The sequence below is a fragment of the Diuraphis noxia genome, unplaced genomic scaffold (assembly GCF_037042655.1).
Source record: "Diuraphis noxia isolate RWA-SAM2 unplaced genomic scaffold, SU_Dnox_SAM2 contig0004, whole genome shotgun sequence".
Taxonomy (NCBI): domain Eukaryota; kingdom Metazoa; phylum Arthropoda; class Insecta; order Hemiptera; family Aphididae; genus Diuraphis; species Diuraphis noxia.
In genome coordinates this window covers 51,591,079-51,609,092 of record NW_028301714.1, presented here as the reverse complement: position 1 = coordinate 51,609,092, position 18,014 = coordinate 51,591,079, and the positions used below count along the sequence as shown (strand labels likewise).

The following is an 18,014-nucleotide window of genomic DNA, read 5'->3' as shown; positions in this document are numbered from 1 at the left end:
CGATACCATCAGTCAGCAATATTCCATTACCGAAACACACTTCTTCGCATTTATACACAAACGATGGTTGGCGGTCGTGTGGTTATTTTATACTATCGTTTCTCAACATGTTTAGTGTCACGACACTCACAAAATAGCTATAAAATATGGCCAATCATTTCGCGACCACCTATCTATATTAAGTACAAATTTGAACAGTAAAAAAATCATATCATTAACATTAATCGACTAACCAAACGAAATATACCATTTCAAATATCAAATTATAAATATTATAGTTGTTATTTTACGAATTTTTTTTGTTAAATAAAAATTGTTGGGTAAAAAAGTTCATTTTATAAATCGGAGTTATATTTTTTGATCTACGTGCCCCTAGGTCGAGAAAAGCTGTTTTATACCTCTGCAGATGTGTCGTATACGTATCTATTACACATCTAACTTATAAATGGTAATAAACCTATGTTATTGAATGTATTGTTCAAGGGAAACGTTTATACATGTCAGACAAAAGTTTTTTTCTTTTAGAAAACATGTACCTATCGATCTTTAACGATGTAGAGACTGCCGAATGATTTTCGACATTAATCGCTCTCGACAGTTCTGACAATTTGTATCTGTTCTATGTAGGCAGATGGTGTATTGGTGTCGAGTGGTTTGACACGATCCTCAGTTGATTTCCTTACAACAAACATTGATTTTCTCTACTGTAGCGAAGTTTCCATTATTATATTTTATGAGCATTTTGGTATATAGTTATATATATATAAATGTCCGATCGTTTTCTACAATACCTAGTCGCTTAAATTATTTGAAATAAATTATGCTTCATATTAAGTACATTGTATAAATAGACGAAACTGTATGTCCAAAGCACGAATATACATATATTGTTATATTATATAAAATAATGCATATAAAAACAACGGCTCAGCTGAAAACTTTCTAAATGTTCTTTATTTGTTATTGCAAGTTAAAAAAAAATTATTAATAACATAATCACATTATACATAAATAATTGGTCATCGTCGATAAAGACTTAAATGCTTAATGCATTGGAGGGGGAAACTATTATAAAACCCTATTGGCTATTGCAATGATATAATAATAGGTAAATAGAAACTAGTTTTGATAATATACCTTAGGTAGATGTCTATACTGGTAATGGTGAGTGAAACGTAGTAGTAAATTCACTAGTAAATATGGCACACAACTTGAACACCACAGAATAAAATATACCCCTGAACAATATATATAACACTGCTGGTGTATATACCTACTACTTATATAAATAAGCCAAATTCAAGTAAGATAATAGATTTCGTAATTATCTCATGTCGTAATAACCCCGTAAATAGTCATTATATTACTACCAAACTGTATATTACAGGAATTATCAACGTTATGAGATCATTTAGCATTGACCAGTTTTATTCAGAAATTTTATCAAAATTATAATAATTATTATCGCTTGAATAATACTCTACGTGTGCCATTGACTGGTTTAGCTGAAATTTTATAATAACTACATGTAGTCTAAGAATAGGTAATGTACGTATTAAATACAAATTAAACGAAAATGCGTACCTATATCTATATAAACACACACATAATATATTTCTAGTTAGTCCTGTGGGTATTTTTATTTGAAAATACATTTAATATTTATTTTTTTATCTAATATTAATATAGTTGGATACGTTATAAAGTTATAATATACAGATATCTGGTACAGTTTATATATTTCAAAATGTAAACCTAACAATTCCATCTAGCCTAGTTTGTTTTATTTATCGGAAAATATTTATCCACATAGGTTTCTGAGTCATTGACCTTCATTTAAATTTGATTATTAATGAAACAAATTATTATTTAGGCTATCTACTAAATTAATTATTAAATTGAAGTAATCCGTTTTGGTACTTACTTACTATAATAATGTATATAATGTATATTGAGAAATATAATTATTAATTTTAAATTTATATTATTATTAATAATATACATACAGGATTATTATAATATACATAAATATTAAATCGGTGCATTTATTTGACATATAGTGCTTATAACGAATTATCCTTACTTAGTTGCATAAATGAACTAAATTTTCTGCAATATTATCATATTTTATACATTATTTTGCATTAAATTCATTTAAGTTTGATCTGTAATTTACCTAGGTATACGAGTGTACTGTGGATTTTTCAACCTTCGAAATTATAATATTAAATTATATTCATGATGTACTTTAAACTAACTGAAAGGTCGATCCATTCTAGTCACAAAACAATGACTGGACTTAGAACAATAAAATTGTTGTTTGTAAAATACCGGAGGGTATTTTAAAGAGTTCCTATGTATGTTATCAGTGCCCATATCAATCGTAAATAAACTTTTTGTATCTAGAAACTCAAGAACACAGTCATGTATGTGTTTCAATAAATGTTTTTTACATAAGAATTTACAGTACTGCGATTTATAATTCTGACGTAATGTTTCATTTTTAACAACCGTGAAAATAACATATAATATTATACTCTGCTAAGTACTGGACGAACACGATATGCAGGCTGATAATAACAAAGAAAGAAAAAAAACCGTACCCATGTGTTTGGATTGCGAAGTCTGTTAATTATTATGTATTTATACGACTTATTGTGACTTAAACGCGCGTACCGATGGTCCGAAAAATATGCTTGACCAATTTATTGGTCTCGTCGTCGTGATAAAATTACGTACGTCTATAGGTACGTGCACGACAACGGTGACCAAACAGAAAACCGACGGAACGAGTGCGTGTGTGCGGTGTATAATAAATCGCCTTTTTTTCCTTCGTTACTATTATAATATTATCATTATTATTTATTGCAACTATATAATAACACAAGTTCCCTCTCCACACATTCGTTTTTCACCCGGCAAGAGCATTGACCACAAATTATTATTATTATTCACACAATGTAAAAATAAAAAAACTGCGATCATAACGCAACGCGCGCCAGTACTGAACGGAATATCAATTATTACGGTTGGCCGGACGAGATCAGTTTTTGTAAACGATCGCGGAGTCATGGTTTTTTGGCTTTCGTTGTCGATCGGGCCGGCGCGGCGAGAGTATGCGCTGCAGTTGCAAACGAGGAAAACGTTATAGCGCTCGGAACAAACTCGGCCACGCACTCTACGAAAAAAATAATATATTATATAGTTATAATAGTAATAATAATAATAATAATAATAATAGTTTAGTCCGGCGACAACGCCCATTACCGCATGTAGTTTCTATACCACCCGGTATCACCCGGAGGCTGTGTGGCGAATATTATAACACAAGCGGGAATATGATTTTATGCTCGCAATATTGATATTGCTATATTATCTGCGCAATATTCGTTTTGACGCGTATAAGTGTGAGTGCGTGTGGGTCATCTGAGTTCACCGCTAGTCCACGATCACGCCCGAAAGGTATATAATTGATGTGTGTGTGTGTGTGTGGGGGGGGGGGGGGGGTGATATTAAAGACGAGGGTGCAGAATTTTAAGGTGGGCTTATGAAAAAATAGTTGATTACCTATATACTAAAACCAATCGGTAGTATTACAGATAACGGTATTAACCATAATTTTCAAGATATCCACCATGATCGTTGATTAAAAACATTATTTTTCACTTATTTGATGTCATTAATGAAACTAATGAAACGAAACTGAGACTACGGTTCATTATAATAGGTATTATTATAGGCATAGTATATAAACATTTTTTTTCAGATCTTCTGTCCTTCATACATCTTATGAAATTGTATTAAAATTAGTTCAAACTACTTATTTTGCCCTGTGTACACCGTTGATCTGCTTATTATCTTTTTTTTCGCAATTTTCGCGATTGTGTTGCACCAACACTGGCCAACGGGCAACGACTTGTACTTGTTTCGAATTTTCCGGACGGTCAGGTATAAAATATGACACATGCAGTCTGTATACCTACGTATATTTTTAAATTTTAATTTCAAAACATCACGTTGTGTATAATGCCTTCTCGTGTCATTCTATACAGAGACTTCGTTCTAGTACATTGACAGTGATTTAACAATGGGTTATCGGATGTAGAGAGAAAGAAAGAGGAGAAAAACAGTGGAATGAATTATTTAAAATATAAAATATGTTTATGTATATAATAATGCACTATATACTGATTTATGTACATATATTTTACATTTTTTTTATGCGTGATGGATAATTTATACACAAAAAAGACAATTGTTATGAAAACAACAATGAGGTTACAGAATAGTGGGTCACCATTTGGTAGGTTTCCCTTGAAGAACATATGATATACACATTACGCCCCCTTCTCTTTTTAACATTACTGTGTTAGTTTTTTCTTTGTATCTAAAATAATAAAACGAGAGAATGATAAGTTATTTATTTCTCTTTCATTTTTCTTTTATTTTCATTTATTCGTTGACACGAAATTTTCAATTACTGAATATCCAATTTCACGCAGTTTTCAATGAAAGAACTAAAGAATTTCACCGATATTTCTACGAGATATTTCCCTCTTGGTGTAAGAACTTTAGGAAAACTACTTCGAACAGATTATGTAATTATATATTGCGTGCACCTTCGATGTTTTTGCATATATTTAAAATAATGTCCACGTATGTGTCACCATTCCAACATCGTGTTTCAATCATTCACATAAGACACACCGATAATATGTGAGTATTCTGAAAATAATAATAAAAATACATGCGCGTATGAAGGGGACCACAAAATAATGTGTCGAGGTTCATGTAGAGCGTGTCCAAGGTGAACCAGGGGGCTACGCCCTGTTGTGGCTAATGAAAGCCACAAATAAAGCACACACGAATGAAACATGAGCATGAAAACCAATATTTACTCTCCGTGTGATAACTAGGAAATCGGTTCTTTTCAAGCAGTCATAATAATTTAAGACGCGTCCCTTTTTGTTTAATAACTATTGTAAACATCGTAAACATTGTAATCCACAAATCGTCGTCGAATTCCCGATTTTAGGTACCTTATGGCTTATAGTACCTTTTCGTATACCTTACCATTTAACGTCGAATTTATATTTATTAGATAATAAAGATAAAATTAAAATTCAATGTGTTTGTTATGCTGTACCTGTCTATTCGGTTATAAAATGTAATATTATGTCGTTGCATGTCGTTGAATGTCTAAAATACAATAAGAAAACAAATAAACAACTTAATAGTCACATATGGTGAAAATGTTCATTGTTCAGGATAATGTTCTAAAAGCTCTGAGATAAAACATATCATATTATAATTTGATCAATCGTAAATAAGTGTAAATATAATGTTATTAAAGAAACTGTAAAATCCCATGGTATTGTTATTATTATATAGGTACCTATACTGGCTATACTGTAACACAGTACACGTAGGACTAAAAACTCGGAAGTCGGTCATTAATGAGTACCATATTTGGTGGTTACATATTCAGAGCAAAAGGTCCCACTCGACCTAAAATCGTACTGCCAATCAAGGTTGACAAAAACAATGTATATGTTAACTTCACACGATGCGTGCGTGTGTTCGGGTATCTTGTTTTTCGCCTTATTACTATAATATTAATATACACATCTTGAGAACTGTGTCTTCTCTTAAACTATCTAATTAATCCGTATTCAGATCACGCGTTGTGCAACTGGAAAAATAATACATATAGATTATTGTGTGTGTGTGTGTGTGTGTTTGTGATGTGTGAACGTGCTGTCAGAGAAAGCTGAGTTGGCCGAACGCATGTGCTGTGAGTGTTTATGACCTGTGCCTTGTGAGTATAAGATTCAACTTGGACTGTTATATACATACGAGGATTGAGTTTATATTATACTATTATTATACACGCACGGACATGTATAATTGCTAATCTCTAGCTATTGTGAACGTTATTGTTTTGGCTTTCGCATTTGCTCTGATTTCGAACTAATTAAAACTCATTTTGAAAAATTAAAAACGAAAGGATAGTATTTTTTTATCTCTCTCTCTCTCTCTCTCTCTCTCTCTCTCTCTCTGTATTCATCTCGTTTTCATAACTTTATTGTACGCACAAATCTATGAATATCATAACTTTCTTAGTACGTCTGTGCGCGTGAAAGATATCTGTCTAGTAACTACTAACTAATTGACCATAATAGTAATATTATGAGTAAGAACACGAATTAAGTGTTTTACGTTTAATTTGTTCATTGTACTCATACAACAACGTATCTAAGTATTAGCTTACTTAAAACTATGGTTGATTAAATTTTTATTTAATTAAAAACATGTCTAGAGATGATATATTTAAATATTTTACATGGTAAATTGTGGTATAATTACTAAAATTAAAATTAAAAAATCTACCGTGGTTATACTTTTAGTATAAAAGCAACAAAACTCGCACCTTTTTGATAATTATTATAAATGATAGTGAATACGTATAGATACTGCGATTTTACTATGCTCCAAAGTTTTAAACCAAATAACTATAATAAACAAAACAAATTTACAGTTTTTTTGGTTTTCAAATTAAAAATCTAATAGTTACACTTAGTGTGCATTGCATACAGCAGTTACCAATTGTCCTCCTCTTTAACGTTATCATACGACAGCCGTCAACCAACAAAGACACGACAATCAAACGTAGGTATAGGTACATAAGATGACGGAACAAGAGTTTTTTGATTTTTTCGTCTTTCGGTACCTATTTTTGCTAGTCATACACGACGACAAAGAGTCAGAAAATCGGTGAAAGCTAGTGATATTTATATAAATACGTAGATTAGGAAAGTGTACAAAATCGAACGGATCTCCACAAATACGTGAATCCGATTCACCATGGCTAATCTCGAAACATTAGGCGTTATTTCCTTCAACGTAAGTGGTTTCCATGTCCCATTGCTAACTGCTTTTACCCGCGTCTGTATAATTATTTGTCTTATTGATTCAAATATTATATTTTATTATTTTCGTAGCTAATTTTTGTTGTTTTTTTTTTCAGACAAACAGAAAATATAAGCTTTGCTTCCACTTTAAATTGCTGCTTATTGTCACCATCGTAGCAACACTATGCTCGTATACAAATTCAGAAAGTAAGTTTTAAATTAAATATTTAAGATTTATTGTATTTACAAAGCCGTTTTCATTAAAATAATGTTATTATTTTAATAAAGTAAAAATACTAAAAATTAATTTCGTTAAAAAATTATTATTCGTTTTTATTGAAAGATATTGACAAACCTTGTATACTAAAAATATCAATCACTGATTAGAGGAATGTTCCAGAGCATAATATTTAAGCAAATTAGGTAATATAGTTATGTATAGGTTGTCATCGTAGTTGAAAAGTTTAAAAATTAAGTATAATATATTTACAGTATAATTTTGTAATTTTTTCTTTACGCTGTATGGGTTAAAATGTTAAAATGTGTATTACCTATTAAGGTCAGTCTTTTTACATGACTCGTCATAACATATGTTATATTTTGTAGCTTTTTAGGGCACACATTTCGGTGCTCAGATCACAGCACAATCAATGAAGCAAATATAAAATATTTATATAGTTACTTTCATTTTATTTACTGCCATGTATAAATATTATACAGAGAAACTCTAATGATAGTCTAAGAAACTATGAAAATAAATATGCATATTAAAATATTATATTTAAGGGAATTGGAAGCGGTGATTTTCTGTCTTTGTCTAACACACGTGAAACATACAATACGCCTGATAAAAATTAAAGTACTTCTAGTTACTCGATTTAAAATATGTAAAGATTTTTGAATTGGTATACAAATTTACTTTGTATTGGTCAAAGCATATTTTTAATATTTTTAATATATTTAATAAAAAAAGTTTGACAAATTTATAAAATTTAAAATATTTATTCTTATCTAAATATTGCTACAATTGAAAAAGTGCTTCGACCGATGCAAAGTAAACATGTATATCAATTAACATATCTTTACATATTTTAAATCGAACAACTAGAAACACCTTAATTTTTGTCAGGCGTATTGTATGTCCCACGTGTGTTAGACAAAGACAGAAAATCACCGCTTCCAATTCCCTTAACTAAAACTGAAAACTGTAGGTATTTATAGTTGTTAGAAATAATTATGTAATAAGTTATTTGCATCTATATTTTGATACGGTTAATACTTATATTATTTGTACATTATACAGGTCTGTAATTATTTTTGTACCGAATTCTTTAACACAACTGATAAAAAATTAATAATGTACAAAGTACATGTTGTGTATGAAATATAATAATAAAATATATTATAGGAAAGTCATAAATAATGAAACCATCATAAACCGAATGACCGAAGAACACATATTATATATAATCGAAACGTTCGAGAATTATACAACACTTGCCATTTTTTATTTAACCCGAGTTCACATAATTAAGTCAAAAGAGAAATACATATTTCATAATATTATAAAGTGTATGATTTTCATTGATACCGTATACAGACGTTACGTTACGTTTGGTATAACATAACCTAATAAATACGATGGTTAATTTTAAAACGATAATCATTATAGGTTCTACCTCATTTATTAATACACATTTCATCTGTAGAAGAGTAAATTCTTGCTTAAAATGTTTTGTTGTGTTTTGGATTATTGTATTCGTAGTTTATTTCTACAATATCGTTTCAGCGACGTAACATTATTGTTATTATGCTGTACACATTTTAACAATCAAATTTGTATTATTCGATGTACTATTTATATATAATTATAATATCATATAATATAATATAGTAGGTAGGTACTTACAAAGTTATAACTTTTCCGAACATTAGGTTTACCTTTTCCTTCTGTGTTCGAATTGAGTGTGTACAACATTAATTAGATAAGAATAATAATATATCCTATACCCTGTATTAAATTAGTCAACTAATATCCTACGATTAGTAGCCTTAAGTTCGAATGTTTTTTCTCTACATAGTAGGTATATCACATCAACGCTATATTGGAAAACCAAACCACACAATTATATTTATCAATGGAAGTTCTGCTATAGTGACTGGCAGTTGGCAGAGTTACACACAGCTCGAACTACCTGTACAATTTGCTCGGGGGTATCGTTATTGCAGCCCGCAATATATGAAGGTACGATATCTGCAATTGGACATTCACGCACACTATATTGTGTGATCGCCTCAGTGTATATACTTTCTCCCTAAGCACACGCACGACGGTTATAGTATAATATGTGCCAGCTGATCTGTGTGCACAGCGTATAATATATAGGAAACACATACGCTTTTTAGTTTTTTTTTTTAAATTTTATTGTTTTTGTCTTCTCCGGTCGATTCGCACGATCTTTTAAACATCGTCGGATGTCCGATGCGCTTTCACTGGTTCCGGACCGCGGTGCAAGGTCGTTGTACCGCGGGTCAAGGTTCAAAACAACGTAAAGATATAAGCGCGATACTTGCAATTTCATCGAGACCGGTTTGCCCAAATCTCTTACACCGGTTACCCTGCTGACGCGCATGTGTGACATAATCCTACAGAAGCAAACATATTGACTTGTCACTGAATGCGGGTTTCTATGTAGGGGGTACGGTTAAATAAATAAAAAAAAAAAAACACTTATTCCTACCGACCATTCATGTTTCAAACGCTTATTTCGTATAATATATTTTTAGCATACGCTAAAGCGTTATAAGTGTATAATGTTGTATAATAGTTTAGTGACAAGCGACGGTATTTACGGGAAAAAAAAAAAAAAATAAAAATCATTGCAAAACACTCGATTCCACAAAAATCTTGCACAGCCCTACAACGATATAATATCAGTGTCATGCTGTAATAATAATGTACACGTACAATTTATTAAGACCGTATTGACTACGGAAATTTATTTGATTTTATCATTACAAAAGTTTACAAAAATAAAACATTTGCAACATTTTCTGGCGGTGTGGTTTGGATAAATTAGGCCCAGTATCTGTTCGTAATATTTTATGGTTTAATTTCGTAACAATAGAAGAATAACGAGTTACATTTTTTAATTATATAAGGTTTGGTATAAAAGTTACTATATAAGCATTGGTATACAATTTTAACATTAAAACAATTTACACAATCATTTTGGGAGAATAAGTTAATTATTCGTTATACATTTTGGATACGGTTCGATTAATTGGTTTTACAATGATGTGTATTTTTTTCTGTTTTTAAAACCAATTTTCCCTTAAAATATTTTAGTATTAAGCAGTTAAATAAAAACATTGATCGTTGGAATTTGTAACTTCTTGCCATTACGTATATTATTATTTATTTATTTTATAATTAATGAACACCACGAAATTTTAAAATATTGTATAGACTTATATCATAAGCAAATTGTACCATTAACCTACTTTACTACGCCTTGGTATTCACTTCCAAGTTAAAAACAATAATAAATGATATAGGTAATATTAAAATGATTATTTTATAATATGTTATGTGTATTAAATATTCGGCGCTTTTGGAAAAATGTTCAATCTATTGTCTTAAAAAATCATTATAAATAAATAAAAAAATATCCTCATAAAGAGAACCTGACTGCGCTGACTTAGTAACTACCGTCTATCAGAATCGTTTTTCGTACATATATAATGATATCTTATAATTAAATTCAGATTTAAAACGTCCAGAGTAACCTAATCAATGAAAATATACACACGTAATATGTAAGTTGAAACTCGAAACAACACAACTAAATTATTATTTCTTTGATTAATTTTTTTTTATCTTACAATTTTGTTACGATGTTCAAATTTGTTTAGAATGAATAATAAAACATAATTTTACAATTGTTTATAATATTTATAATAAGTAGACCGGATACAGAGTTAGGTTGGATGTTGGGCACTCGTCTCGCTTCACTCACTTCTTTATAATCCAGTTTCTATTATTATTTATTATTATAAATGCAAATTATTACATCTAAAAAACATCATAATATGGAACTATTTTATTTTACTATACATTATAGCTGGGTTCCTCAACAATTATACATATTAAAAATTCGATAAAAAAATATATTTTAACTTTCATCGAGTGTCTAACTACTAAAATTAGAATACATTTATTTGGTTTATATAACATAAATATTCCAACACTAAGTATATAAAGAAAACTATATTAGTATATTATTTAACATTTTAGTATCTTACTTACACATTATATAAATACGTAGTCTGCAAATTACTTGCACTTTAAGTGAAATCTTAGATGGTGCAAGAGGACCTCTGTTCAACTCTACATTAATTTATCATGTAGTGGCACGTCGAAGTATATTTATATACAATCTTCGTCATTTGGTTACGAGTTCGAAGTAAAACAGATATTATAATATTTTATTTATAAGAAATTTAAAATATAAAAATATTGTGAAATCTGTCAGAATAATGACTTTATTATTCAATTTTCTTTAAATAGCTCATGGGTATAACAGTCACGATTGTCATTTTAAAGGGTTATTATTTATTACAAAATTCACATTATTACACGATTTATAATGTGTATTTGGTATAGTACATATTTTTATTAATTATTGTTACTGTTTTACCGAAGTTGTAATGTTTGATATTCAAATATTGGTTTGTCATGTGGATTGCGGTACTTAATTATTATTGAACTGTAAACTTAATTTTAATTCTTTAAGTTTTTCGCATGTTTGCTGAATAAAAAAAAAAAATCATATGATAATAATACAAACAACATATTATATTATATACGTCTTGACTAAAACATCAAATTTATACGCCATTAAGTCATAGCCTCATAGGTACTTCAATTCATCTTATACGTCGTCGGCTGGGTATAAGTTATAAGATTAAAAAGTATCTCCCCCCCCCCCCTATCAAACGAGCGAGTTTCGGTACAGATTTTATGTGTAAACTGAAAACTTTTAATTCATCCGAATATCCAACAATTGTCTAGAAGCGAAAAAGTTTTATCATTTGAGATTGGCGGCTTTTAAATCCATATAATATTATGTTTATATAATAATATCATCCACATGGATAATATTATTATTATTATTATATTATGTAGACGGACAGACGCAGACAATAATCTTTGGGCGGACATGCGGAGAACCAGTTTCGCCATGCAGCTAGCTAGCGAGTGGTCGTTTTGCGCGCCTTTTACTTTTTATTTATTTATTTTTTTTTTTTGTCAACGAAGCGTGTGCAACGCTCTCGTTTTTTACGCTGACCCGCACCAATCGTCCTCAACCAGCTGATCTGTGCGCTCTCTCACACACACACATACATACACATTTTATACATAATATATATATATATATACTTGAATAAATATATGATATCTAATAATAATTATACCCTAGTCGTGTATTGGTAGACCAGCTCAACCAGCTCCCGACGGCGACGGTTACTCAATGTAATATATATTATATTTGTGTGTACACACACGTATAAATACGTTAATATGGGCTTACCACTGATTGTGTTTCCTTTTTAAACTGGATTATCGACCTAATCATTTCCCAACATATAAAATCTATCACTGTTGTTAAGTCAAATCATTTTATGCCATCGCCTTCAAACCGGTTGCATACAGATGATATTGCATGTACTATTTTTGTCTAAAAATTGTTCAATGAACCATATAATTTTTCAACAAAATATATGAACTGCAGTATAGATAATATAAGTTATAATAGTACGAGCACGAAATTCGTTAATAATTTAACCACAACATTTAGTATATAAATCGATAAATAGCTACGATTAATTTTAAAGTTAACAATATATTATATGTATGGCAAATTCATATTAATCGTATCTACTATTCAACGTATTTTAAATGTACAGTACGTAAATTCATTACAAGCTTGTTAGGGAAAAAACCTTGAGATAAACACCAATAGGCTTGTATATGTAAAGAAAAAAAACACAAACTTACAATATATATTTTATATTTGAATGAAATCATTTAATATGATACACGAATGTAAGAATTTATAGAGGTAGTATTAAATGTTTGTATTAGATTACGAATTTACGACAAGTTCCTGCATGGTTAAAAAATATATGGTGCACCATAATTTTGAGGGAGTTAAAAATTTAAAATCAATTTAAAATTAAAAGCTTCGAACAATTTTGCATGAAAAAGATAAACGTTGATAAATCATGAATATATATTATATTATCATAGCAGTACACGTACATACAAATAAAAAACAATTACTTTCCTTCCCACGCTCCAATTAATTGATTCTGAATATATTATTCTGTAGAAAAGTTTTAACATTATTTTAACAAGGTTAAATCTTCTACATTTTGATCAGATTTTTTTTGATAAATCTAATTAGTTCATGGTCGTCTTCATTAATGTTACCATTTTTTCTCATAAATAAATAATTGTAACATAAAACGTGTTTGATAGTTATTTGATAATCTCTATAACAGATTATAGGTACGAGTATATATAATATAGTACCTATATGTGTCCATAGTGAATATAGAAATAATAGTATATATTTATGTAGGTAGGTTGTAAGTACTTAATGTTATCAATTTATTTCGAATCCAATGATTTTCATTTATGTAGATCGTTATTAGTAAAATTGTTTCTTCACGAGTAGGTTTAATCAAGTATTAAATAATAAATGATTTATTATGATGTGTTGGAGTACCTATTACAAAATATAAATTCTAGTGATATAATTAATTATTATTATTTATTACCAATGAGCAGCATGTTTCGCTTTTTAAACATAAGTAGGTACCTACCTAGTTAAGAGTATGCATATTGGATACTACACGATAATCTCGAGTAGAAGTGGAGAAGATGACAAGCATTAAAAAGAAAATAAGTGTTCTGAAAATTAATATTCGAACTGTATACATATACATAAACACATAATTTAACAAAGATATTATTATGTTGTTTGGGATTGAGAACAATTCATAAAATGTAAATGATGCCTGTATGATACCACAATAATACACCTGAATCTCATTAAACTGTCAACCATTTACCATTATTTTAAATCATAGTATCATACATTCTAACATTGTATTGTGTTCTTTTGTCGACATTAATATTATATATCTTCTACTTTTTGTCCTAAATGGTTATTTAAAACCTCCATGGATAATAATATGATACGTTTGAAGCTCTATAACTATAAATTAGAAAATAATTAATTCATAAAAGAGCTAAAGATAAACAAAACAATAAAATACCTATTCAGTTTCATAGGTAGGTATACTAGAAAATAAAATAAAAATGCGCTAAACACAATTTGAATTTGAATAATTTCAATAATCATAACTTTGGTACATTAAATAAAAATTTTCCATCGTGTACACACTATACAATTACAAAATATGCAGTTTAAATGTTATGTATATTTATATATCTGTATAAAATATAATGTATTCAACATGTATTTAATACTACCTACCTACTTATTATTAAATTAACTCAACAATTTCAAAAGTTAAAAATAGCCTTTATATAGTAATGTGAATTAAAATAATTAAATTTAAGTACAAATGCCATACTATCCTATTAGTTATTACTTTATTATTCTTGTTTAAAACTTAAGACCATTTGTATAAAATGAATGTACGACAGTATGAATTTGTCTTGTAATTAAATTATTAGTGTAAACTGTATAATTTTATTTATATAATGCTCAAACTCCGTAGTAACTCATCAACAATTTTACTGAAAATACTAAAATTATACTTAAGAGGACGCTACACATGTATTTTTTGTTTCCGTTTTATAAGTGTGAAATATAGCAAATTTACGTTCAGCAGATCACCTTTATCTTCGTTAGTTAAAACATTAGAATAAATTGACCTGTTATGAAACTTGATGGTAAGAACATTATCTGAGTTTGTATGTGGGTTTTTGGGTTTTTACGATAACTATTAGTTATTGAGTTATTAGCATATTTAATTTACGCTTTTTTGTATACGAATAACTTGATAAAAAATTAAACTACCGTAAAAACCCGACATACACATACAGAAAATGTTCTTAACATCAAGTTTCATAATAGGTCGATTTACTTTAATTTTTAAACTAAAGGAGCTAAAAGTGATCTGCTGAGCGTAAATTTGCAATGTTATGCACTTACTGTAAAACGAAGAAAACAAATGGTTGTGTAGCGTCCTCTTAATATTTTGAATAATTGTCCAAAATAGTATTATTTCATATAATATTATAAAAACATTTTTTTCATGAAAAATTGTTTTTAAATATTTTTTCTGCATGAAGATAGGAAAACATAGGAATGAGTCATTTAATTTTTATCATAATTATTGGTGATACGATAAATTTTTTTTTATAAGTGATTTTTTTTCGACATTCTCAGATATTCTCGGCTACCGTTTAATTATAATTTAATATTACAACACTTCCGCTTAGGTATTCCATCCAATCCTTGTGTCATCAAAATTGTTAAGTTTAAAATTGTTATTTCTAGCAATCCGAAGAAGACTGAGACGGCCCACAGGCAACAAATTGCAGCAAGAAACTACTGCAGTTTCAGATTCATCAGCGGCGGCCACTTCCACTATTGCCGATATGGAAACATCGGCTTCGGTGAACAAGTTTAAGATACGTAACCGTACTGCTACCAGGAAGTCGGGTACCGACGCTTCGACTGAAAAGCACGTGACAACAGCAAAAGACAATCAGGATGATGGCGGATATAAGGTACGTAAATATTCTCACCCGAAGACCGAAGGACAAATTTTGTCTATACCATTTAAGGAACGGGAGGTAGTGAACTAGTGAGGTACCGTTGAATACCATATTATTATACTTAGTCATACAAATTTTATTTAGAACAATATGAAATCGCCCATAGACCTTCAGTGTTTATCGAGCGGGAAAATGAACGTCAATATAGACGATCATAAAACTCTATTCAATAGTTTTGCGCTGGGGAAGTCTTACCTATATGTCCAAACCATATAAGATTAATAATATATCAAACCTTGTCTGTGTTAATATGAAACATAATATATGACGTTCTGTGATATGACAGGCCAGGAAATATTATTCTTTATTGATAAAATTGGAGAAAAAAAAAATTTTATAATATATATATAACAAATCTTCCGAAGGGCACCTTTGAAAGTAATTTTAAATTGAAAAAAAAATGTATTCAATTAGCGGCCATATATTATATGTTGCAATGAAACATTATTTCGACAGTGATAGTAACATAATGACATTTTATAATTATATTATTCAGGAGTTTTTATGAAACAAAACGTTTTTGGTTTTCAAGAGCTTATTTCGAAACAATTCTAATTTCGAAACATTCGTTGTTGGAATACAATATACACGTCCATAGCTATAGGATAAAAAACATATTTAATGATTATTTCAGTATGCATAAATATGTCTTTATAATAAATTAAAATTCGGTATAGAGCATTGAAATGTTATAATACACTGTAAGATTAAAATTATTGTTGATTTTCATGATTTATTTTCATTCAAGGAAAAAGTAATTATAATATGGTAAATAAATAATCTGTATTTATGGTTTTTAGTGTTATATTACAATTACAGTTGTCAACAATAATCAATGTAATAACATAAGTTAATATTAAACTAGTGATTAAGATGCTCAGCCCTCAGGTCATTGTCACTGAAGATTTTGACATGACTCATTGCTTTTATTTCTTATAAATGTACTTATTATTATTATTTTTTATTGGTGTTGAAGCTTCGACAACAAGGGCTATTAGCCTGTGGAACTGTCAGGGAGGGAACTGTTGGTTTGGTACTCGTGGATGTTTTTGGCAGAATTTCGAACGGGTCCCCGTAGGTTTCTGTCATGCCCAGATGGGGGGGGGGGGGCAGCTACCTCTCTTTCCAGACAGCATGAACTGCCCGGAAAGCGATACTGCCCATGACCGGGATTCAAACCGTCGATGGTGCGCGTCACAACCGTCGGCTTAATCCGTCCCGCCACTACATCCCTCTGTACTTATTATTGTCTTATTGACATAACGCAATTAAGGTATACCAGCAGCTATATAATATATGGAAACAGTCCTATGACTCGTATCTATACGAATAAAACGTATTTAAGAGGACGGCGGACGCTACACACACATATTTATTGTCCCCATCTTACAAGTGCGTAACATGGAAAATTTACGCTCAGCAGATCACATTTAGCTTCGTTAAAACATTAGAGTAAATTGACCTGCTATGAAACTTGATGGTAAGAACATTATCTGAGTTTGTATGTGGGTTTTTTACGATAATTTAGTTATTAAATGAGTTATGAGCATTTTTAATCAACGTTTTTCTATAGACGCATAGCTTTAAAATTGAACTATCGTAAAAATCCTCATAAACACAGATAATGTTTTTAACATCAAGTTTCATAATAGGTTGATTCATTATTATTTTTAAAATAACGAAGCTAAACGTAATATTATGCTGAGCGTAAATTTGCTACCTATGTTACGCACTTGTAAGACGTAGACAACAAAATATGGATTTTCCCTATTAATTTTGTGGTTCACTATAAATATTAAAGTATGTACTCGTACCTTTATGTATTATGTACATGGCTGTTAATATTCATCATAAAACTTATTTTTTTACTATTGTGCCGGTGCATGGGATCATTTCGTGAAGCAAGTTGTTTATAATCCTTTCAACATAATAATATGCAGAGGTGCATATACCTATGAACTTTAAAGTCTCATTGTAAATTATAAAACACCCGTAGATTTTCTTGGAGTATTAGTGACTTACTAAGAGACATTCATATATTTATATGATACATCCTCATGATTAATATAATATGTATGATTATATTATAGGAATTGATGTAATCAATGTAATAAAAAAATATAAAATAAAATATGCACCTGATGGTAGATGACTAGATACCTATTTGCAAGACATTCTATTTGTTTATACGCGTTAAGTTAAATTATTAATTCCGACGACTT

General features: G+C 29.7%; 1 protein-coding gene across 1 annotated transcript in view; it reads left to right on the top strand.

The window, feature by feature from the left end:
* Cht7 (chitinase 7) overlaps positions 1-18,014 on the top strand; it is a 33,330-nt gene that overhangs the window by 9,616 nt on the left and 5,700 nt on the right. Inside the window, exons 2-3 of the mRNA XM_015513030.2 lie at positions 7,028-7,118; positions 15,512-15,744. Of these exons, the coding sequence (XP_015368516.1) occupies positions 7,028-7,118; positions 15,512-15,744 (324 nt within the window). The remainder of the gene's footprint in view (positions 1-7,027; positions 7,119-15,511; positions 15,745-18,014) is intronic.